The sequence below is a fragment of the Desmodus rotundus genome, chromosome 5 (genome assembly GCF_022682495.2).
Source record: "Desmodus rotundus isolate HL8 chromosome 5, HLdesRot8A.1, whole genome shotgun sequence".
NCBI lineage: Eukaryota > Metazoa > Chordata > Mammalia > Chiroptera > Phyllostomidae > Desmodus > Desmodus rotundus.
The window spans coordinates 149566371-149590351 of record NC_071391.1 but is presented as its reverse complement, the minus strand read 5'-3'; the positions used below and the strand labels follow the sequence as shown (position 1 = coordinate 149590351).

The following is a 23981-nucleotide window of genomic DNA, read 5'->3' as shown; positions in this document are numbered from 1 at the left end:
GGAGCTAAAGGGTGCCCCTTCCCTGGGTTTCACATATACTCGGGGACCCACTGCATTGCCAAAGATAAACCACTTTGGGGGGCTTCTTCTCTCTCTCCTTAAGTGAGAAAAGTGTCCTAATTCATCTAGGTTGTGATCCTCTCTCCCTCCCGCCATCGCCCACCCCATAGTGCCTCTGCCTAGCTCTGAGTGCCCCCTATGTAGGCAGCCCCCAGCCCTCCAGCTAACTCAGGGACTCAGGAGTCAGAGGGCGTGGACAGGCACGAGCAGAAAGGTAAAGGCTGGCCAAGTGCTGGGTTGGAGGGAGGAGAGGACCAGTCGCCCCCCGCCCTTCAGTTCCTCAAGTGTCTTTCGCTTTTGAGGGCCCGGCAGCAAAGCCATCCAAAATTTAGAAGACTCAAGATGAAAGACACCTTAGAGAAGATCCTTTCATCAATGGTGAAATGACAGGAAGAGCTTCTCATTCAGCCCCCGCTCAGTAGCTACTGACTTACTTGTGGGACAGAGCAGGGAGGGGAAGGAGGTACAGAATCCCGGGGCAAATGATACCTGGCCATGGGAGCTTTTATAAAGCTTTTATATTTTTATAAATACTAACCTTCCTTCCCCCCACCCCTGAAGTTCACTTCCGTCCAGCCCGCTGATGATGTAAACAGACATCTGTTCACACATGGCTTCCAGGCCCCCATCCTGCTACCTTTCGCATTACACCTGGGCCTGGGCCTGGGCCAGGGGCCTGGCTAACGTTGGAAGTTCCCCAAGTAGGACACAGGCCTAGGGCTCTCTCAGCCAAATGCCCAACAATTTGGTGTGGAGCCGGGCACTTCAGGGATACCCTCTGAGAAGGATAATGCTGATGGGCTCCAAGCCCCCTCCCATAGAGCAGAGCACCAGGGCATCGGAGACAGACCTCCGGGCCAGAGGACAGAGGCGCTGGGGCCACACCCCTGGCTGCCCCCCTCTTCCACACAGGAAGTCGGGAACCGGAGTCCTGGCCCCTGTGCTGCCCCGGCCACTGTGGCTCTTGTCCTCTATTCACCATGGGCACTGAACGTCCCAGACTCCCCCTGGGGCCCCGACTGGAGTGAGGGGTCTGCAGACTTAAAACTCAGCACAGGCTGAACACGTTAACGTTACATAGTGTCTTTATCACGATTATGAAGAGACGGAGGAGCAGCCGGAAGAGGAGAAGTACGTCTCAGAGCGGAAGGGGACGAGTCTCAGGGCAGCAGTTGAAAGGCCCCCAGAACATAAACACAGTGTGAGGGAAGCTTGGGGCCTCCATATTATAATGCCCCCGAAATGTTTCTGAGACATTCCCAAGAGGAAGGTTCATTGTGGGCAATGTGAAGGAACTTGAGACATCTAGCATACTTCCATCACTGTCTTTACAGATGTGGTTAGTGACTGCCCAAGGTCACAAGGCTGGAAGTGGCAGGTAGGGACTTGACCCCAGGTCCTTAGACTCCAAGTGCGGTGTCTTTAAGTACCCTGCAGCCTCTTCCCTCCCGAGTGTTCGCTAGCTGTGCAGATACAGGGACAGCTGATGCTGATCAAGTGCTTACTCTATGCCCACAGGCCCCTAGTGGTGAGTGTGTGTGTGTGTGTGTGCACGTGCGTGTATATTGAGGGTTGAAGGGGATGGAGGTGCATGGCATCAGACGGCTCCTTGATGGAGGAGGGGAGGCCAGCCTGGAAGGCAAGGAGCTTGTCTCAGGTTCTGTAGCGTCCTCGGGGAAGCACCCGGTGGACAGGGGCAGACATGACTTGTGTGGCGGGGCTGTGGCCGGCCCTTTGGAACCAGCACCTCTGCCCCCGTGTGCCTGCTCTGCCTGCGGGGCCGCAGAACTCTGTTCTCCCTTTGCCAGAACTGACACAGGGAAGTGGGGCCATTCCTCATCCCCTTCTCCCCACACGCACCCACACTGGTTTACAAATCAGAAAGGCACATTATTGGTCTACCGTGAGACTCACAGTGACATCTGACAGTGATTCAGCGCCTTTTCTTGTAAAAAGCTGAAGCCTTGTTGGAAAATCAAATTCAAATCCGGTGGCTTGTGGGGTGAATGCAGAAGCCAGGGCAGACAGGGCAACTGGCTGGTGGAAGGACCTGCCCAGCCAGTCCCCAAGGACATCTGGGCAGCAGACAGAGCTGCCCTGTGGACAGAGGGAAACACCAGGCTGGTGCCCGTGGGCTTGGGCGGGTCTGTCCCTACAGTTCTGAGGGATGCACTGGCCCTACACAGCAGACATTCATTCATCGAGAGTGACAGGTGTTGCAGAGGACTGGATGCCGACTGTCAGGGGGACCCTACTGCTGATTTCCTCCTGCCACTTGGTGCTTCCCCACCTTCCCCCAGCCATGCAGGTGCACCAGGGAGGGAGGGAAGGCGTGGCTTGTTGATGGGAATGATGGGACTTTGCTGTGCTCAGTTGTCCCCTGCTTGGCCCACATCAAATCTCACCTCCGTCTTGGTGGGATCGGGAGACCACCTGATGTGCTGCCTAACAGATCTGAAAGGGCTCTCATGGGCTGTGGGCCAGGGGAGTGGAGGTACCACAGGCACCTTCCCCCAGGCCAGCCCCTCTCTTCCTGGATGCGTGGCTGAGCGCACCTGCGGCCCCAACACCTCCTCCTCCTCCAGGGGCGCTCAAATCCCCCATGCTGAATAGCCTGGTTCTATTGAGGCTGCTGAGAAGAACTCAGATCAGAGTGCAAGGTCCAAGCCCTGCGCCCCTGCTGTTAGCTGAGCAACAGGAGGCCTTCATTCAGCTCCTCGAAGTCTCAGTTTCTCAGCTGTCACGTGGGCATAGCGCTGGCTTCCCGCCTCCCCAGCTGAGCACATGCACTGAGGTGTCTACACTCGAGGGGACCTAGGGACCAGTGGCTGCTGTTAGCACCATCTAAGATGCCAATGTGGCTAGAGACCTGAGTGACAAAAGGGTGGGCCAGATGATTTGGGGGGGAAGGGGGTTTTGGGGAGAGGGGCTCCAGAGGTGAGGAAGGGGCATGGCGTAGAGAAGGGAAGCCGAAACAACCAGCATCTTCTGAGAACCTGGGCAAAAAATTCCTGGCCAAGTCTCTGGGGCCTGTCTGTGATTTAAGGGGTGCTCTGCTGGGGGCTGACGCTGGAACTTTTGCATATCAAAAATGTAGACAGGCCACAGGACAGGGCCTACCTATCAGAGCAACAGCATGGCCCGGACTAGGCGCTGAGGGTGGATGGAGGGGCCAAGAGGGAATAGGGCTGAAACAGTGGTGGCCAAGAAAGCAAACATCAGCCATTACCGTCGGGTTGCTCCGATTTGTGCCCTGGGCCCTGGCACACGGGCGGCTGTGGAGAGGCAGGTGCTGGAAGAGGCAGCACTTGGCCTTCTGGAGTTCTAATCCCGGCCTGACACTGGGGGTGTGGTGCAACCTCACCTTCTCAGGGTCTCAGCTCCCTCATCAGCTGTGAAATTAGAACTCATGTTCTAGAGGCGGTCTACACAGGGGTCAAGGGCAAGCAAGGGCTCTGCTAGGATCTCTACAATGCTCAGTGACCTTCTGCAAATTACCCAACACCTCAGGCCTCTGTCTTTCCCCTGTAAAATGGGAGAATAGCCGCCCTCACAGGGGTGCGAGGAGAGACTGAGCGGATGCATGGGCAACGTGATGAACGGACCTGGCAGGGACTGATAACACCTGATACCCTCATCACAAGGCCAGTACGCCCAGCAAGCAAACAAGCCCTCCCCAAGGGCTGGCCCTGGAGGGCTGACCGACCAGGAAGGACAACTTACCTGCGGATGGTCCTGAGCAGGGTGGAGCGGGCCTCGTTGTGGAAGGTGATGATGATGCTGGTGGGAGGGAGGTCCCTGCAGTACATCAGCAGGGTGCACCTGGGGAAGAAAAGGCAGGAGACCACTAAGACCTTTGGGGGCAAAGCAGGTGTCAGGGGTTGGAACCAAGGGCATCATGGTGGTCACCAGCATGGACAAATGCCTGGCATCTGATGGGGCCGCCCTAGCTGCACAATCCTGGGCAAGACCCCAGGGCCTCACTCGGACCCTCACTGGGGCAGGGAAGCTCCAGAAATAACTGAAGCTCAATTTCCTACTGCCTGGGGGAATGTGGGCTTGGAGCCAAGTTAAGCTGAGATATAGAACATAAATGTGGGATTCCTCGCATGCCCCAGTTAGTACCCAGTGGTTCCTAGGGGCCGCACAAACCTGCCCCCAGTCTGTGCCCATCCAGCTGGCAGAGGCTGCACATGTTCTGGGCCAGCAGCTCCAGCCCACCACACCTGATCAACCTCCTGCCCCCACACTCCCAAATCAGCCATGCTTAAAGAGGCAGAGCCCCCAAATCCTGGCATAAACAATACTTGTAAAACCCAGTCTTGAGAATTCATTCATTCCCACGTGTCCAGGATCATTTCATATGACAATTACATCTAGGGTACTTTCAATTTAATACCTTGCTGCAAGTGAAAATTGTAGCCCGCCGCCTGAAAATTACTATAATAATGGAGATAAACCTGCCAAGGGAGGCTGGTGCCGCCAGGGGCTGTCCCTGAGTAAGTGTTTCCTCCTGTTTCTTGCTCTTTGGGGGGCTGTCCAAGTACAAGGAGGGGTATTAAACAAGGAAGTAAATAACAGACATTTGGTGAGTCAAATATTTCCCCTCTTCATATTCCATTTCTTCCCAGGCTTTTAATTTAGGGTCCAGAAACCCAAGGATGGACTTCAGGGGACTGTGAGCCCACTGAAATTGTTTGCAAAGCTATGTATGCAAATGTGCATCCCTGCCTCCCCCCCACCCTGGGAAGATGGTTCATAGTTTTGTATAGATTCTCAAAGAAGTCTGTGGCCTAAAATACTTAAGAACCTCATTCCTAGGCCAGTGGGCCTGATGTCCCTGTGGCCTCACTGATAATTCTGAACACTTTTTTCCATGAGAGCAAAGACTGAATCAGAGAACTTATTCCAAGAAAGGCAGGCTGTTCTGCTCGGCACCTAAGCACAGGCTGGGCTTAGCTCACCTGTGAGGAGCCGAGAATTGGGAAAGGAAGGCCTCAGGGGAAGACACCATGGAAAAGGTAAGTCGTGACCGTCAGGCCTTTCTGTGCTTGTCCCAGAGAGACACGGTCTCACCACATACTGCCAGCTCCACCTGCCAATAAAACGCTCCGAATCTACCCTCCTCTCTCGTCCCCATGGCCCTCCAGCCTCCAGCCCCTGCCCCTGCCAGTCATCTCCTGTCCACCACACAGCTCTGCCCGGCCTTCCTCTGGCCGCAGCCTTCTCCAGTGGCTCCTGATGCACAAATCCAACCCCCTCCCACCCCCCAGCACAGCCTTCAAGACCTTTCGTAACTGCTCCTTAGTGTAGTTCCATCACTCTCTGCCACTGCTCACACTGTTACTTCTGCATGAAGCAATGTCCTTCCTCCCTTCACCTGATGAACTCCTGCTCCTCCTTCAAAACCCAGAGCAAATGTCCCCTTTGCTGCAAAGGTATTCTGTGCTCTCCCAGACAGGTAACAGCCTGTCCTTTGTGCTCCCATAACTCTGTACACATCTGTCTCTTCTAGTGCTTCTCAAGGTGGGACAGTTTCCCCCACTGGACTGTGAGTTCCTCTAGGGAAGAAGGACCCTTGTCCATCTCCCTATCCCTAGAATAGGAATTAAGTATACCAGATGCCCACTCACAGAGAAAGGAAGAAATTCAGGAAATGCATTTCTAGCTCAGCTGATGACTTTGCCTTTTATGGTTTTAAAAAGTGTGGTAGCCAGCCTCCCAGATGGCTTCCAATGATTCTCGCCTATTGGTCCTCATGCCTTGTATAGCTCCATCCTTCACTGAATCAGGGATAGACTATATGACCAATAGAATGTGATGGAAGTGACAGAGTGTGACTTCTAAGTCACAGAAGCACTTCAGGCTCTACCTTGACCACTTGGAGCGAAGCCAGCCCACGTGCAGAGGAGCTAAGGCCCGCAGCCGGCGCCAAGTTGCCCGCCATAGGAATGCACCAGCCTGGAAGTGAGTCCGCCAGGTCCTGTCAAGCCCCAGAAGACGGCGGCTCCAGTGGCTGCAAGCCAGAACCACTCAGCCAAGATGCTCCGAATTCCTGACCCACAGAGACCATGAAGATAATCAATGATTCCTATTATTTGAAGCCACTAATTTTGGGGGGTAATTTGCTGTACATTAGATAACCATTATAAAAAGGGAAGGAAACATGCCTTGAAATGGGCCCCAGTGAGACGAGGCCTTGGACTCAGCTATCTCTGGACACAGACCTGAATCTAAGGTGGGAGTGGCAGGGAGGGAGAAGGGCAGGTGGCTGGTCAAGGTGGATGTGGGGTCCCTTGGTTGGGGTGCTGCAGGGTTCCTGAGGACACGGAGAGGCACGAAGAGTGGGGTAGGTGGCAATGTGTGTGGTCAGAACCTTTACAGGATAGTAATAAAGCTGAGAACTTGGCAGAACCTTCCCGTCTCCACTGGAGATGGAGAAAAATAAGAGACCAAGCCGAGTGACCCAGAAGGCCAGCACTGCCAGGGCTGTGTCAAGGGTCAGACTCTGGGCACTGCCTGGAAGTTCTCCTCCCCACCCTGGGGGGCAATGGGACCCCCAACCTTTGTGATATAAGTTATTCAGGGAGGGTGGTAGTGAGACTTAATGGTTTTAGAGAGCTCTAGGGAACAAGGGACACTTTTCCTGCCTTATATGTATCCAGCCAGGAGACAGGTGTATTCACTCACAGTGACACAGCCCATGGGGCTGGGGGAGCGGAGAGGAGGGCATGACTCCACCTGGGGAGGTGAAGAAGGCTTCCTAGAGGAGAACAAGCTGGATCTCACAGGGTGAGGTAGACCTGGACAGATGGAAAACAGGGTACAGCCTCCCAGTGACAGCACAGTTCTGGATCCACTGGCTGAGTGCCAAGTGAGGCAGCTCATGGTACCCTGGCCTGAGGGTCTGGACATCACTAACCAGCTGTGGGACCAGGGGCAGACCACCTGCCTCCCCAGGCTGCTGTGTGCTCATCTGTAAGACAGGGCTTTCCCGTTCAAGGTTCTCACAGCAATAGTGGTCAAAAGTTTTGATGAGGGCCGGCATTTAGTAAGCACGGTTGACTTGAATGGAACGTCAAATATTCTACAGCTGAGGCTCAACTGTGTAGCTGGACGTTTGAACTGACTTTCTAAGTTTCTTCATGTGGAAAGTGAAGACAATCTTTAACTTATAGACCACCCCTCCCCACCCCGAGATTATTAATAGATGCTTGACAAAGAGTAACCCATTTTTAACATCAAGTTCAAATCTGTAGACGCCTCCTCCACTGGATGGAGCCAGATCTTGCATGGGCTCAAAGGGCATTTTTGGTGAGTGGTTTGGCCAGTGCAACAGTGAGTGAGGTGTGCTGGGAGGCTAGAGGAGGAGGCGAGAGCAAAGGAGGTTGCATCGATGTCAGAGAAAGGAGCCTGCACTGTGAATCCTGGATCTGCTGGACGCTGGCTGTGTGTGCCCTTGGCCGTGTCATTTACCTTCTATGAGCCTCAGTGTTGTCACCTATAAAATGTGGACAAATACCTCCCTTCCAGGCTTGTTCTGAAGACCACAGATACTGCAGGCAAAACACCTGGTGTTTCGCAGCTGCTGAGTAAACGGCAGGCAGCGTTATTATCACAACTGAGGCTGAAGCAGCCTCTACGCCGTGTTCAGTCAGTACTCCTGGATCAGAACCACGAACTCACAGTCAGAAAAGGAAGGGGTTTGGAGATGGCCCAGTCCAATCTCTGAAACCAGGTAGAGATTTCGGAGCCTGTGCAGGTGTGCTCCTGGGCCTCAGCGGCCCCAGCTTCTGGTGCCTATAGGACAGAGGCTGTTCCTCTAGGCTGGGCAGGAGCCCTGTAAGTGCTGCAGGCATGCACAGGCTTTGGGAGGACAGGCGGGAGGGCGGGGGCTCTGACCTCAAAGGTATAGGCATCCTGGCTCATAGGACTCGGCACTGTCTGCCTTCTGCCCCTGCTCACAGCTCCTGGTACCTGGAGGTACCCTGTGTCTCATCTGACTGTTAGGATAGCCTCAGAGAACCTTTACTCCCCAGATGAGGACAACTGAGGCTCAGAATCTCGCTCAAGGTCACACACATGCAGAGTGAGCTGAACCCAGGTCCTATGACTTCTCACCCGGCATACGTCCCTAGTGTCCCACTGTGAACTCACCCTGCTTAAGGCACAAGAGCTAGAGGGACTGGTGCTGGCTGGGGCCCACCTGCCTGAGCCCTGTGCAACAGCCACCGGCCCTCGGAGACTGGAGGTGGGGGAATGAAGTCCTACTTTGGAACGAGTACTGGACATGGCGGCAACAAAGCCAAGGACCGAGAAAAATCCTTAAAACTGGACACAGTGAGGAGAGTCGGCTTTCGGAAAGAGCAATCTAAAAGATTAATCAAACAGCGAGATCTATTAGGGGCATGAGGGGAATGGAAAAGGCTGCCAACACAGAGCTCTGGCGCCGGCAGACGGACCAGAAAGCATGTTTATAATTTATTAAAGACTTGGGGGTTTTACTGGAGAGAAGAGCTAGTGAGCAGGAAAGATGGGCGTGGGGGTGGGACCAGGAGGCAGGACGGGCCCACCACGGACTATGTTGAGAGACAGACGCCAGCCCTGGGCTGCCATCCTGATTGCCACAGCAGCTCCTGAATAATGCACGCTTCTCTGAGCTAGTTTTTTCCTTTAAAGAAAGATTCTACTAAGACTCTTGACTTCCTCAAGTTCAGCTGGGTCTCAAAGTGCTTCCCAAAGCACCTTCTTGAGTGTTCAGGGCTGAGGTTGCTTCCAAGAGAGGGTTCTGAGACGCTAACCCCTGGCCAGGCGTTGGAGCCTCTCCCTCTTCCATCTCTTCCCATCTCTCCACCAGCCAATCGCTGCTCCCCCGCCCACCCCCGCCCGCCCCTGCACCTGAACACCTGCCAACTCGGGCATGTCAGAAACTCACCGAGCGAGGATCACTGTCAGTTATCACAGAAATGTAATGCTGTGCACATGCCTTTCATTTTACTGCACACGCTCATTAAACGGGCAGCAACCCGTACACAGAGTGTTATGATGATCACCATCCCCACCTTCTCAATGGGCAGGAGGGGCCCTGGTGGCCTGGGACATGCCTACTGGGGCAAGGACCCAGGTCCTCCGACTCCCATACAAGGTCTTCCTCCCACAGCACGCTGCCCTTAGGGAAGAAAAGACATGGTTGTAAAGCATAACCAAACGGGATTTTATTCTCGAGCATAAAATCAGGAGGGAGTGATGGAGAGGCAGCCTCAATAACTTCGAAGCAGAGAGGAAAGCGTAATTATTATTACAAAAATGTCCATGTGAAGCAAAGCCACTCTGGCTCCTCCAGAACTGACAGTGGCTCTGAGTCTGATAAGACAGACTCTCCAAGGGGCTCTGGCGAACCAGAGCGGGGAGACGGAGGGCAGTGAGATAAGGGGGAAGGTCGCACAGAGACCACGCAGCACAGTGCGGTGGGAATCCAGCAGGCCTGGGTGGGATCCCGCGGTCACGGGGAGGTGGCAGTGACTTCACTTCTCCCAGCCTTAATGCCCTGGTTTACAGAGGTGAAAATGTCCACTTCAGCCTCCGCCTTAGAGATCCCTACTGCCAGGCACTGTGCTGGACCCCCGGCATATTTAATGCTCACAACAGCCCTGTGGCGGGGGTGGGGATGGGGTGCTCCTGTTTAATGAGTTCACTAAGGAAGAAACTGAGGCTCAGGGAGGTTAAAGCACTCCCTGCAGCTAGCGACCCGGACCTGCTGGAGGCCCTGTCACCATGGCACAGCATCGCCATGCCACAGCATCACCGTGCCGGCACTGATTCAAGCACCCCGCTGTTCCCCAGGTCCACTACGTGCCCTGCACACCATGTGGGCCCCCATGCCCACACTCGAATCACCACTCCAAGAGCCATTTCTACTGAGCTCTGGAACCCAGCAGCGGCACTGACCTGCCCAGAAGGGAGAGACAGGTTGCCACCCCTCACTAGTAACAAGACAGGGATACTGCTGGCTGAGCAGCAGCAAGGGACGTGCTAACAGGGGCTCCTGCTTACTGCCCAGATGGAGCCGGAAGAGGCGAGTGGAGATGGGATTTCCACGAGGCCCCTTTCTATGGGTGGTTAATGAACAGCTCTCCCGAACGGAAAGCCATGCTGGGTCCCTCCGATTCCTGGAGTTCCAGCATACACTACAGACCTCAGACCCAGGCAGAGGAAATGAACGAGTTATCTTTCCCATGTGTTCCACTTCCTGAACTCCATGGCCACCAAGGCCAAGGGAAACACAGACGCAAGACATAAAGTGGGGTAGTTTCCTGGGAGAACACTGTCCCCAAGGGAGGGACCATCCGTGGATTCCCAGATGCAGGGGGTGGGGTACCTCCCCGTCCCTCCCTCCTTCACTTCCACCTGTCTCCCTGTGGCCATCACTCTAGCCCTGAAGAAGCTGCGTGGAGACCACTGTCTCCTCCCCTCATTTCCCTTGCCACCAAAAGTGAGGCATGTGAGAAAGAAAGGATGAGAAGGGAATAGCTCTTGGCCTGGTGATCTTCCCAGAATGTCAGCTCCCTGAGGACAGGCACCGTGGGCTTGCTGCTAGCTTTTAGAATCGATTTAGTCCTTAGAGCGGAGAAGACCTAACGCATTCCCAGCTCAGTTCTGTGTAGTGAAGCCTGCTCTCAGCTCAGAGGAAAAGGAAGATGCCCACAAACTATAAAATGCTGCTGCATCTGTAACTGGCCTCTAGGAGCAAACTCAACTCTTTAGAAGAGAAAAACACAAGCAGTCTAAAATGTATGACAACTGTAAAATCAGAAATTCCTTTTCATCTCCTTTCATGGGATATACTGTAAGGCATGAAATTTTTTTTCATGTCAATTTCCCTGGGATTTCACATGCAGGTTAATTTGTTCTTCTTCATAAAGATACTGTTCCTGATTCTCGCTTCAGTTGCTCCCTCACTTAGTATTACAGAAATCCTCCATCTCATAAAGACACTTAAAATGACAGTGAGATCTGCTCTTCCCCGGCACTGTCGTGTTTTGAATTGCTGAACGTGTTATTAAATTCCGGGATACTGGGAGGGCCTGGGGCAGGAACGTGAACTGCACAGGAAGTTGGCTGGGCACTGTGGCGGTAGCTGATGGCCCTGAACCCACCTCCCTCCTTGTGTGACCTCCCCTGGAGTGTGAGCTGAACCTGGTGACTTGCTTTCCCGGAACAGAATACAGCTAAAGTGATGGGATATCACTTTTGTGACTAGATTACCAAAGACTGACTTTTTTTGGTATGCATGCTTTGGTGAAGCAAGCTGCCAGACGGGAACCCCACACAGCAAGGACCTAAGCGTGGCCTCTGGTCAACAGCCTGTGAGGAACTGAATCCTGCCAACCACCATGTGAGGGGGCTTGGAAGAGGCTCCACCCCACTCATGCCCTGAGATGCCTGAAGCCATGGCCGACACACTTTCATTGCTGCCTGAGAAAAGAGCCTGAAGTAGAGGACCCACCTGGGCCATTCCTGAATTCCTGACCCACAGACACTGTGAGATGATAAACATCATCATTGGTTTCAGCCATTAAGTTTCGGGGTAATTTGTTATACAGCATCAGACAATGAATACAGGCATTCTTAGCTACAAAAAACCAAAACACCAAAAACACTTCAGCAGTACCTTTGGGGCTTGTTCCACTCTCTACAGATGCAACTCCCAGGCTCCTAATCTAAAACACAATACATAGGAAATTATTGGAGTGACCGTCTTCTCACTTCTCCCATGGATGGTACATACTTAATACCTTTCCACAGGCATAGAGAAGTCGACTCACTTCAGACAATGGACATCCTAGGGCTTTACGGCTTAATTCTTGTACGAAGTCCCACTAAGGAAGGCTGACCTACAACAATGTTGTAACAATCAAGTCTGGTGTCGCATGGCTTCTAGACTCATCAGAGCCACGACTTGGTAAACTACATCAATGTCTAGTCGCTATGTCGTACGCCTGAAGCTAATATAGTATTATATGTCAACTGTAAAACTGTATTTGGAAAATAAATTAATTAAAAACAATAAAATAACCCAGACTAAAAAGAGGAAGGAAGGAGGCAAGGAAGGGAAAGAAAGAAAGAGAGAGAGAGAGAGAGAGAGAGAGAGAGAGAGGGACAGGCCTAGATGGTATCATGCACATTCCCCCATTCCGTGAACACAAGGCCATCCGGCAGGGTACTTGGTTTCAGGGTGGGCCTGTTTAGATCAACAAACGCATCTCTCTGTACCAACCACCACCATAGTCTTGGCTGAATCTGTCAGATCAGCTCAGGGTCCACAGTTCACTTCTTGCTCCTCAGAGGACCCTCCTGGATTTCTTATCGAGAAGCATCTGATTTCTACGAAAATCTGCATTATGACGATTCTAGGGCACTTCCACATCAGATTAATTAATTGCAGGCTGCAGATCAGAATGGCGATCCCAGAAGTCATCTTTGCAAGCCCATTTTCCTGGCAATGTAAGAATGTCCCATGGGATCTTTGCTGACAACCTGGGAGGCTAACTAGGGAAGAGGGGCCCTATGATATAGAAGGCCATGTTGTCCAGACTCCCCTAAAGGTTCAGTCTCTACTTCTACTTTATTTTGCAGCCCACAGCAACTGGAAGACCTTTTTCTCTTTGGCAGCAAACTCCTGGGTTGCTGTAACCCTGGACTGGAAGGGACCACAGCAGTCATCTGGTTAGGCAGTCCCTGCACTGTGAGCTGCTGATGTGTCTCCAGGAGAGGGCTGTGCATGCTCTGTGGAGGAAGTAGTGTACAAGAGTCAAATAACTTTGCAAGTGAAAAATACTGGGAAAATACCAGATTACCTTTGTTTCGTTTTGTTAAGGATTTTATTTATTTACTTTTGAGAGAAGGGAAAGAAAGGAGAAAGAGAGGGAGAGAAACATCAATGTGTGGTAGCCTCTCACATGGCCCCTAGTGGGGATCTGGCCCACAACCCAGGCTTGTGCCCTGACTGGGAATCGAACTGGTGACCCTTTGGTTTGCAGGCCAGTGCTCAATCCACTGAGCCACACCAACCAGGGCCAGATTACCTTTCTGGTGCCCCACCAATGCACATTAACTTGTGAAAAGTTCCAAGACTGCTACTGGCTTACTGTTTACCAAGCTTTGACATCAAAACCTGTCCCCTCCCCCACCCTTGTACTTTTTCTTTCCCAACACACAATCCTTTACACATAATGGGAACCCAAATGTTTATTGAATACAGACTGAGTTAAGCCTAGCATTTAATATCCTACTAAAGAGAATGGTGTCAGACGCAGGTTTAGAACACGTTGGTTCCAGCTCCCTCCTTCTTTTACAGATGAGGAAACTGAGGCCCAGACAGTGAATTGACCCACTCGAGGTCGCCCTGCTAGTTAGTGGCAGAGCTAACATCTTCTAGTTCTTGGGATTGAATTTGCAGTTTCCTTAAGCACTCAGGCTTGGGGGCCCCTGTCAGATGGTACAGAGAGGCCGCAAGCCCCAGTCCACCCAGGGTTACTGGCCACCTCGGCCTTCCAGTGCCCTTTTAGTACTCTCTCCCCCTGAAACATACCCACCGAATTTCCTATTACTTCTCTATGGTGCTAAACCCAATGGAGACTTTTCAGTCATTTTCCTACTTGTCATCTCCGTAGCAGTTGACATTGAGGCCCATCCATCTTATGAAATGCTTAGTTCTTTCCCATTGGCTTTGGTGAAATCACCCTAGCCTAGCTATCCTCTTCTTGGGCTGTTTCCTCTTTGTTTTCCTTTTCTTTCCCTCATCTGAAATTCTTGTGTTTCCCCCAAAAGACTCTTCTATGCCATCCTCTTCTTAATCGTCCCTCTCTTTGAATTATCTAAGTTGTTTTCAAGGCTTCAGTTTCCCATCTGCTTGCTAAGGACCACAACCCTAACCATGACGAGCATCTTCCCTTGCATGTGACCTGCAGTGACCTCTTCACCACCCTTTGCCTCCTACATACAGGCCGCCTCTGCTGACCCTTTCGTGTTCCCCACCTCACCATCTGCTGTGAGTCCAAACCCAAGAGATACTCTCGAGTGCTGCCCCTTCTTCACCCACACCCAGTCTAATTAAACCTGGCCCTGTCATCCTTCATCCTTATCTCCCGACCTGGTGTTTCGCCCCCTTCCCGTGGTGTCTTCAGGGATTACTGCGGCAGCTTCCAGCTGGCTTTATCCCCTTCCAATCTATCCTGCATACTGTAGCTAGGATGATCTTTCCAAACTGCAAATCTTTCACGCCTGCCAACGCCGACCACATTTCTCACAAAATAAAGTTCAAACTCCTAACCACGGCTTACCGTCCCTGTGACCCAGCACCACTTCTGACTCCTCTCTTTACATCCTCCGCATTCCAGCCAGGTTCTGCCTGACCCGCTTTCTCCCTCTGGACCTGTGCAGGCACCGCCTCCCTCCCCTGTGTCCGAAATGCACTCTCCTCTCTTCTAAGGCTGGGCTACTTTCTCCTCTTCTAATCCTAGCTGGGAAGTTATTTCCCCTAGGAAGCATTTCTTGATCTCCCAAGACTTTTCCAAAGGGCTCCCCTAGGACCCTGCATTCACGTCATCACTGAAAGTTATCACCAGGTCTTGTGATCTTACATTTCTTTCTCCTCTGCTGACTGTTAGTTGCATTGAAGGCAAGGACTTCTTTGTAGCTGCAACCTCAGTTAGCTCTGAGCACAGTGAATAAGCACAACACACACAAAGTAGTGTCTAAAGAACGAGTGAGGGAGCAAGCAGGTGAGGCTTCCGTGGGGGAAAAGCCACAGGAAAAAATGTCCCTTGCCGACTTATGGGTGATGCGAACTGTGAGCTGAGAGAGGTGCCAAGGTCAGTCATGTAGAGAAGAAAGGCCAAACAATTCATCAAAAGTGAACTTGGAGTATGAAGTCACCATGGCAAGAACAGGGGGCTTGGGGCTAAGGCTGTCCTGGGAGACATTGGGGATAGTCAGATGGTGCTTCCGAAGAGCTCTGACCTGTTCTGTGTTGCACTGGAAATATTCAACTGTGTGAAACGGCTGGGATGTTCCTCTCATATACCGAAGTCCTAGGGCTGATAAGGGATGCTTCCTTGAGTAGGACAAGAGAGACTAAATCCTATGTGATAGGACCAGGGACTATGGCTCAGCACGGCCTTCCCCAGACTTGCTCTGCCCAATCTGGCAGTCACTAGGTACATGTGGCTGCTGTGTGCCTGGGATGTCTAGTCGGAATGGAGACATGCAGTAAGTGTGAAATATACACAAGAGTTCAAGGGCTTCGTACGAAACAGAATGTAAAAGATTTCAGTATTGCTTTTACATTGCTTACATGTTGAAATGATACTATTTGGGTATATTGGGTTAAATAAAATATATTATTAAAATTCACTTCACTTATTTCTTTCACTTTTAACAAGGTGTCTACTAGAAAATTTTTAATTACATATGAGGCTCACATCAATTTCTGTTGGACACTGTGGTCCTAGGTCATTCCTAAGCCTTAAAATTCCTAATTCCTAAGCCAATTAAAAATTTCAACATTAGTGTCAGACACTGGCTTCTATTAATAGATGTTGGGTTTTGTATAAGGAGAATAAAATTCAAAAATTATAGAGACCACTGCTTACAACATTTTACTCTGCAGAAAAGATTATAAAAACCCCTTCATCTAGGATCATCATTATTTTATAAAAGGAAGGGTATTTAAACACCAGCAAAGGAAGCTATCTCAGAACAGCTGAAAACAATTTAACTGTAAATGTTAGCTTTAAGAAAACCTCCCTCGTAGTCTTCCCCGCTTCTCCAACCCCATGGAGCAGATCAACACTAACTCACCAACTGGCCCCTAGGGTTTGTTCCACTAAATGATGACGAGTGTCTGTGTCTGACCACCCTCTGCCGACAGCACAGACCCTGAACCCCCAAAATGGGCCATCGCCTCTCTTTGCTCTGGAACCAGCAGCCCCAACTCTGTCCTTGGTGTCGCTGATGCTAGCCAGTCGGGGTGGCTTTTTCTTCTGCTGCCCACGCGCTCTGGGCTCTCTCCGGACTTGCAGAGCACAGATGGCGGGTGCACTGAGACCTCCTAGAAACGACCTTTGCTCTAGTCTACACTAACGCCTTTGTTTTTCCAGGAAACTAACTTTGGTCTCTTCTGTGGACCAGCCCCTTCCAGGTGAGCGGGACATTGAGTTTTGGTGAAGACTGTGGAGGCCGCAGCCAGGAAGGTCAGCTGCCCTCAGGAGGCTGCAAAGAGGCTTCTTTGGGGACGCCACCAGGACCCGTGTTACGTGGTGCAGAGCACCCCCCAGATGGCAGCTGTGCGTGCGTGTGCACACATGCGTGTGTGTACATGCACAGCGGAGAGTGTTTTCCCAAGGCAGATGCTGAGTCTAACTGGGCCCCAAGTGTGGAGGTGCGCCAAGGCTTATTTTTCAAATGTTTCCTGAAAAAGATCCCTCAGTGTCTGAGACCAGGGTGCCTTCAATTCTCATTTTAGCCCTGCTTGAATCATATTCCACAGCAGTAATAATAGATAACATTTATTGAACCCTCGCTATGTGTCAGGCATTCGTCAAGAGCTTTAAATCGGCACAGTATTTCTCAGAGGTAAGTGTTGCAATTCCTCCTCTCTTGTTGGGGAGAAGACTGGGAGGTCACAGTTGGTGAGCAGCAGAACCTCGGTGTAAAAACAGATGGTCTGGCTCCCGACTCTGTGCTCTCACGCGTTCCACTAGAATAACCTTTGACGGTCATCCAACTCACTGGCTTGCAAACCTTTATTTCATACTGACCTTTCTCTCTGCCTTTGGTCCTGAAGACCTCATCCTGGAAGGTTCTGGAAAGATGGAAAATCATGACTCTGGGCTACCCATCAGCTGCTACAGAATGATTGTGTCTCCTTGACAGTCCCTGAGCTACCTCTTATATTTTTCAGACCTCCCAGCTAAAAGATTAGAGAAGAGTCATTCCTTCCTTTTGCCTGATGGGTGAAAAGTTCCTCAAACTGAAGGAGCTGAGATAAGCCTTGTAGCCTAGTGACTCCAGGGATGTTACCAGACCAAGCACAGAGCTCAGGAACAGCCTGGTTGAGGGCCAAGGGTCCCACGTCTGTCTCTTCTTCAGGACACACACAATGGCGTACCCCTCTGCAAGGTCTGAGGTGGGAGGTAAAAAGCAAAGGCCCCTCACACCTTCCCGCATCCTTCTAGTTAGTGAATCCACCCCGAGTCAGTCCTGCATGCAGTTTGGCTGCCGCCACCTCCGTCTGGTCTCACTTCCATCAGGCCAACACCCATTTCCCACATTAATCTTCATAGCACATTGCTTCATGCATGTAACTCTATCTCCGGTAGTTACCTGAAGCTAAACCTTGACCGCATCTCAAAGCCTCTGCCATCAGGTGAGCCCTCAGCCCTGCTGTGCTGTTCCCTAGCCTGAGCCTGCTGTCCCTGCAAACCCTTGTTCCTGCCCTAAGCCACAACCTCCACACGCCCCCTGTCCTGTCAGATTCCTTTCTAGGGCTGCCTACGTTGTAACTGCTGTGCCACGTTTGGCCCAAGTCGGCTTCTTCCACTGCACTTCTCCGGGGCTGCCCGGAGTGACACCCCTTTCTGCATGGCTGCACTGTCTTCCCTGTGGACAGGGGCCACTTGTCACCTTTCGGTTCCCTGGACAAGTTACTCAACTGAGTGGAGTCAGTTTCCTCATCTCTAAAACCAGGATCACAGCAAATCTGTTGTGAAGATTAACCGAGAGAACATATATAAGGTGCCTACCACATGTCAGGGAGATAGTTTGATCAATAAATGTTGGCTGATTATGGTCTTGGATTTATGTGCTAACAGAGAATTCTGTGTTGAGTGAAGGTGGTTTTAAATTTCCTGTGATTTGATTTTCTCACTCTGTCCCGAGGATTCATTCCCATGTGCATACTCCCAAACCCTGATGTTTTCAGAAGGTAGTTTGGGAGTAAATCTAGTGAGGTGCTTTTTGAGTCCATGTTGGCTCAGCGGATACCAGTGAGGAGTCCAAGTGCCAGGCCCTGGGTAGAGCTCTGGAGGGCAACAGCCCGGTCAGTCAGCGTCCCTGCCCCAAGTTGCTCAAGGTCTCAGAGGAGAGAGGCAAAGCAAACTGATGCTTGCAACTTGGGGCATAGGTGTTGCTGGGAGGTGAGCATGGGAGTGAGGAGCAGTTACCTAACTTAGCCAGAGAAGATAGGATGTCTTCCTGGAGATGCAAGGGCCTGCGCTGAGAGAGCAGCAAGGATGAAGAAGCGTGAACCCTCGGGTACCGACAGGCAGCTGCAAACCCCGGGCCTGGCTGGGGTGGGCATGCCTTCAGGAGAGGGGCGAACTGATGGCATGGAGGGGTTGTAGATAAGGAGCGATGTGTCTGCATTTGGAAAGCTCCCATGGAGGAGGTGTGGAACTTGCACTGGTGCAGGGTTAAAGCCAATAGGAGGGCAACTGGGGTCTGCTGCAATCATCCAGGTGAGAGGGGACAGCAGATGAGCATGGCGGCAAGGTCAAGGATCAAGAGCTATCTAGGGCGCAGACTCAACAAAATGAGGATGAGAGACAAGTAGGACTCCAAAGATCTGGGCTTACGTCAAAGGGTAAAGAGTGGGGCCTGTACTCAGGTGAGGCAGGTGAGAGTGATGTGGGTGCCTATCGTTTCGAGAGGTAGTCCAGGCAGGCTCAGAGGGACTTGAGTAAGGAATAAATGGTGTGTCTGTGTCCTGTATGATGAATCAAGGAGAGACAGGGAGGAGCAGGGAAGCAGGTGAAGGATGGAATGATGCCTGCTCTGGCTAACTTCAAGGTCATTGTGAGGGTCAGGTGAGGGCAGAAGGTGAGATCTGTCTGGATACAACAGCCTCCAATCAAATACAAGGGTTTCCTCTTGTTACATCAGAAACACCAAGGACAATCACAAGGGACATTTGCTGCTCTTGCTCGTTGCTAGTGCAGCTGGAACCTTGGCCAGTTCCGTGACTCCACGGGTCCCTCAGCCGAGTCCTCCTCCTGTCGCATCGCCAGTCTTCTTAGTTTTGCAGCCGCCTCGGCCCCGCTGAGCTGATCGCGTTGTTCCTTCCCACTGTCTGTCACCTCCGCCAGCCTCCCTGCCACCGCTTCTTCCACCCACAGCTGTCATCGCCTCTCTGCTCTTTTCATCTCCTGTCAACACATTTGTACTTCCTGGCCCCCGGCCCTTATATCACGCTCCCTGCTGCCCCTGCCCTCTATCTCCAGCATCTTAAAAGTACAAACTTCACCAGACCAGACATCGCAATCGCCTGGTTGCTTACTTTGCCTTCCGGTTTTTAAAGTAAGTTTGACATTCAGGCACTTTAAGTGTTCAGTGATTGGTGCCGGTGCCGGGAGCCGGGGCCAAGGCAGGAAGCTCTCTGCCTGCGTTCCCTCCAACCCTGCCCCATCTTGCTCTTAGAGGGCAGCCCAACTCAAAGGTGGGGGACAGGGCTAAGCCAGGACCTCTCCAACCTCATTCCCACCACCCCTTTTTCCTTTGGAGCTGCTCCCTCTCTGCCCTGCCTCTCAGACCTGCTTTCACCCATAGCTGAGAAGCGGTGAGGCGATCTCAGGGCCTGCATGTTAATGCTGATCCTAACACGAATACGCATTTGACTAACTCATTGCCACAGCTCACACAGTCACCCAGTGTCACTAGAAGACAAAGACTGTGCCCAGCCTCTGACGTGGACCGTGGGTTTGCTCACCCTCACGGCCACCCGTGTCATTCCCATGAGGCCCAGGGAGTTGGCTTAACGTACACAAGGACCAGCTAGTAGCTGCTGGAGGTGCCTTACCTCACAGGTCACACAGCTAGGTCCCCTGTTAACTAGTTACCTTGCCTGGGCCTCTGCTTCCTCCCTGGTGAAACAGTGATGATGGGTATGACCCGTCACCTCAAGGGCTACTGATGATGTCACATGTGAGAGGGATGTGAGAGCACTTCTGTAAAGTCTCACATAATTATAAGGTGTATCAGGTGTGAATATTTCTACATAAGGACATCCAGGAAGGGTCAGCCTTTTACTCAGGAACCGTGCCTGGCGCCCTGAGCTGCCTCAGGGTTTCCCATGCTGCTTCTCTGGCCCCATTTCTTCCTGGCATTAGAGCCCCACATGGTGTATCACAGCAAGCCAAGGGTTCTTCAAGGCCCTGGGTGGAAACAGGACCTGACCGTGAGGGTGCTCTGTGTTTTACAGGGGGAAAGTCCATCTGTTCCCACTCCTTTTTCTAGGCTGAAAAAAGTGAGCAGGTCACCCGTTCGCAGCCAGGCTGCCATCCACGTGACGTGCCAACTCCTACAGCAAGCAGTTCTGCTGATTCGTGTTTAGTAGATCCCGGGCCCTCAGATAAGCTCAGTGACAGCGTCACACCAGCTTACGCGTGTGTCTTAAGCCTGGAGCAGGTCTGGTGACCTCCGCCAAGTGGAAGGCACAGGGGCACAGGGAAGGCTGCGTAAGGAAGTGGACAAGGCAGCCGTGAGACAGCCTGGCTCTGAAGGTTTGGCAGGTCCCAGGTCCTGCTGGGAAGGGAAGTGTGTGAGGAGAAAGACTAATCCGGGGCCATGGGGGAGGGGAGCTGCTGCTGAGCTGCAGAAGTCACGCATCTGGAAATAGCTTCCAATCCGATTCAGTTTCTAAGTCAGTTCCCACACATCCTTCCCAGCAGAAGCATCTTCAACCAGCACACAGAGCTGGAAGTGACCTTAATAACCATCTCTGAGCTACTTCTCTCTTCTTACAGGGACAAAACGGACACCAGATCGCTGAAGGGTAGGGCAGTATCCTAGATAGGAAGCAGGACTTCCCAGGTTCAGGCTAGTAGCCCCGCCCCTCCACCCTTCAATCGCACTGCCAAGGTGCAGGACAAAATGAGAATAATCAGAAGAGAAAATAGACTAAAAGTCAGGCTTGGTGCTTGGTTCTTGGGCAAAGGGCCCAGAACGAGGAACAGAAAAGGGGCAGAACACTTGATTGGGTATTCAAGTGGCCAGTAAACTTATGAAAGGCTAATTTAAACCACAATAAGATACCACCACTCAGCCTCTAAAAAGGCTAAAATGGAAAAGGCAGACAATAGCGAGGGACTGATAACAAAGCCGTGGAGCAGCTGGAACTCTCCTACCCTGCGGGCGGTGGGACTGGGTAAAGTCACTCCCTTAGATGTGTCACAGGACCTCCAAACGCTCCCCGGGATACACCCGGGAGACACACATATACCCGTTCACTGAAAGACAAGCGTGAGATTAATCATAGGCGCTCTGCTCCTAAGAGCCCCACTCTGGAAAAACCTCACGTGTGCATTTAGAGCAGACTAGGTCCTTAAATTGTAACATAGTCGCCGAAAGTAGTACTATACAGCAACAAGAGACAACATACTGTCTTGCAAAACTGTGGCTGGATTTCATAATATAATTTGAGGGAAAACAGACACACAAGAGTACATACTGTGTAATTGCATTTATGTGAAGTTCAACAACAAGCAACGCTAGCCCGTGGCATTTGAGGTTTGTAGTGTTACCTGTGCTGGGGAATAGGGGCAGGGGCACAAGGGTGGCTGCTGGTGGCATAAGAGTCTTCTCGCCCTTGATCAAGGTGCTTAATGCAGGAACATGACTGTGTTCTCTTTGGACAAATCTTCAAGCTGTCCATATTTGGTGCTTGAACTTTTCTGTATGAATGTGATACTTTCATACGAAGTTTACTTAAGAAAAGATAAAGAGAGATTTTGGTCTTGGGGCAATATTTCAAAAGCCTCAGACCTGGAAGAATTCAATATAGCCCATGAAGTAGGCAAGGGTCAAAACCAAACTCAACTATGCTTTCGGCTCCCCTTAGGCCCCCAGCTACCCTAGAAACCCATGGTGCACCAGAGAACATCCCAGAATGCAGAGTGCAAATCCAGGGTCTCCCCCTTCACCTTCCACCTTTTTCTGTGCACACCCCCAAACAATTTTTTTTAAAGATAATTTAGAGGAGGGAGAAATGATACCACCTTCCCCTTGGCATTACTGGCCCTGAGTACATGGGGTTTATTTTCAAGGCTAGCTCACGGGAACATTCTTCCCTTGGGTGCCCCACAGGTGAGAATGTACCAGTAGCCAGTGGAGGGCACTGGGGCAGTTCCCAGTCACCGGCTGGGGGATTTGCCCACTTGGGGAATATAAGCTCCATGAGAACAAGAGTTCAGAGTGCTCGTTTACTGATAGAGCACTAACAGCCTTATCTTCACTAATCTTCAGGATGAATTTTCATGGGAATTATTTAATTCCAAATCAGTTTCCCATCCTGGGCAGTAAACATACGTCACTATCTCTTTCCACATCCTCCCGTTGCTTCTGTTCTCAGGCAATCTGTGCTCAAGGAGGCAAACCCAGGGAGGAAGAAGGGAAATCTGCCCCCCGAACAAAGGCCATTTAGCACCTTCCAAAGGCACACAGGTTCTTCTTGGGTTACCTCCCCATTAGAACTTGGCCTTCATGACAGAACTCCAGAAAAAGCAATTGACCCCCCGTTAGCTAATTGATTGATGTTATATCTGTGCCCCCAAGCAGAGCTAAGATAGAAGTATTAAACTACCCTCACTGGGAAACCCAGAATTGTCACGTGTCACCTCTTTTCCGTGTCCCACAGGCACAAGTCAAAAACACACATCCTCCCTCACTCGGTGAACTTGGACATAATAGGGACTTTATGTTTGTAACAGAATTATATATATAATCTGAAAACTTGGTTTGGAGTTTCAGCCAAGCACTGACTACCTGTGTGACCTTGGGCAAGTCCCTTAACCTCTCTGAGCCTGAATTTCCTTATCTAGGTATATGCTTAATCTGCTAGTAATCTTGGTCTTTTGCCCAAGTCTCTATAGCTAGTAGTAGTGCTCAGCCCTGAAACCTAGCACTTAGTTTGGAGGTGGAGGGCACACCCCTTTTCTGGGCTCCCATCAGTCCTTTTCCTTCAGGACCAATTCTTGCTTCTCATCCCTTCCACGTCACCTGAGAACAAAGTCCCCAGGGTTAGATCCACACCTCCACCTTGAGGATGCCAATGCCTTAAAGCCAAGATCCCACATTACTCTCCACCTCCTAGGGTGGCACCCAGTTCAAGCCAAGCTGGTGCTGTGCTGTTGCCTACCCTTCTCTTGTGGGAGGAGGGACATCACTGCCACCTGGCACAGTTCTGCTCAGTCCTACCTTTGTCCCCATCCCCTGGCAGGAGCTCCCAGAATGTGGTGCTGGCCAGGAGTGTGTTGCTTAGGGGAACTCTCAGAGTTGCCATGGCGATGAGGCAATGGCAGTACGAAAGTCAAAGCATTCCAACACCTACTGAGTTAACACTAAGCTCCTTACCCTGAATTCAAGACTTTGCCACAACACGACCCCAAGTTTCCTTCCAGAAATGTTTCCCCCACCCCCTGCACTCCATCATCCCATGGTCCAAGGAAACTGGGTGGACTCCTACAAGACACTGTGGCTTTCCACTTCCTTGTCTTTGTGCATACCGTTCTCAACTGGGAATGCCTACCGCTGGCTGAAATCCTACCCGTCTCCCCCAGGTCCAGCCCAGATGCCATCTCCCACAAGCCTCTGCCTCCCATCCACATGTAGAATCCTTCTCCATAGGCCCGCCTGATGTTAAGTCTTTTTTACAGGAAAACTCCTAACTCTTGTGGTTTGCTCCATGGCCAAGAAAGGGATAGCTACACCCAAATCAGGGACGGGGCAAGAGATGGGTGCTTGGCAACTGAGGGCAGGAAGTCTGTGCATTAACTCCAGAATCAAGGATATGGCCTCAGGTCGGTCCATATGTGAGCATCAGGAATCGGTCCCATGTGCACATCCCTCACAAGACCACAAGCTTGTGG

At 51.5% G+C, this 23981-nt stretch overlaps 1 protein-coding gene across 2 annotated transcripts in view; it reads right to left on the bottom strand.

The window, feature by feature from the left end:
- GALNT14 (polypeptide N-acetylgalactosaminyltransferase 14) overlaps positions 1-23981 on the bottom strand; it is a 188827-nt gene that overhangs the window by 43242 nt on the left and 121604 nt on the right. For both annotated transcript variants that reach the window (XM_024553028.3, XM_071221632.1), the window contains exon 3: positions 3784-3882. In XM_024553028.3, coding sequence (XP_024408796.2) covers positions 3784-3882 — 99 coding nt within the window. The remainder of the gene's footprint in view (positions 1-3783; positions 3883-23981) is intronic.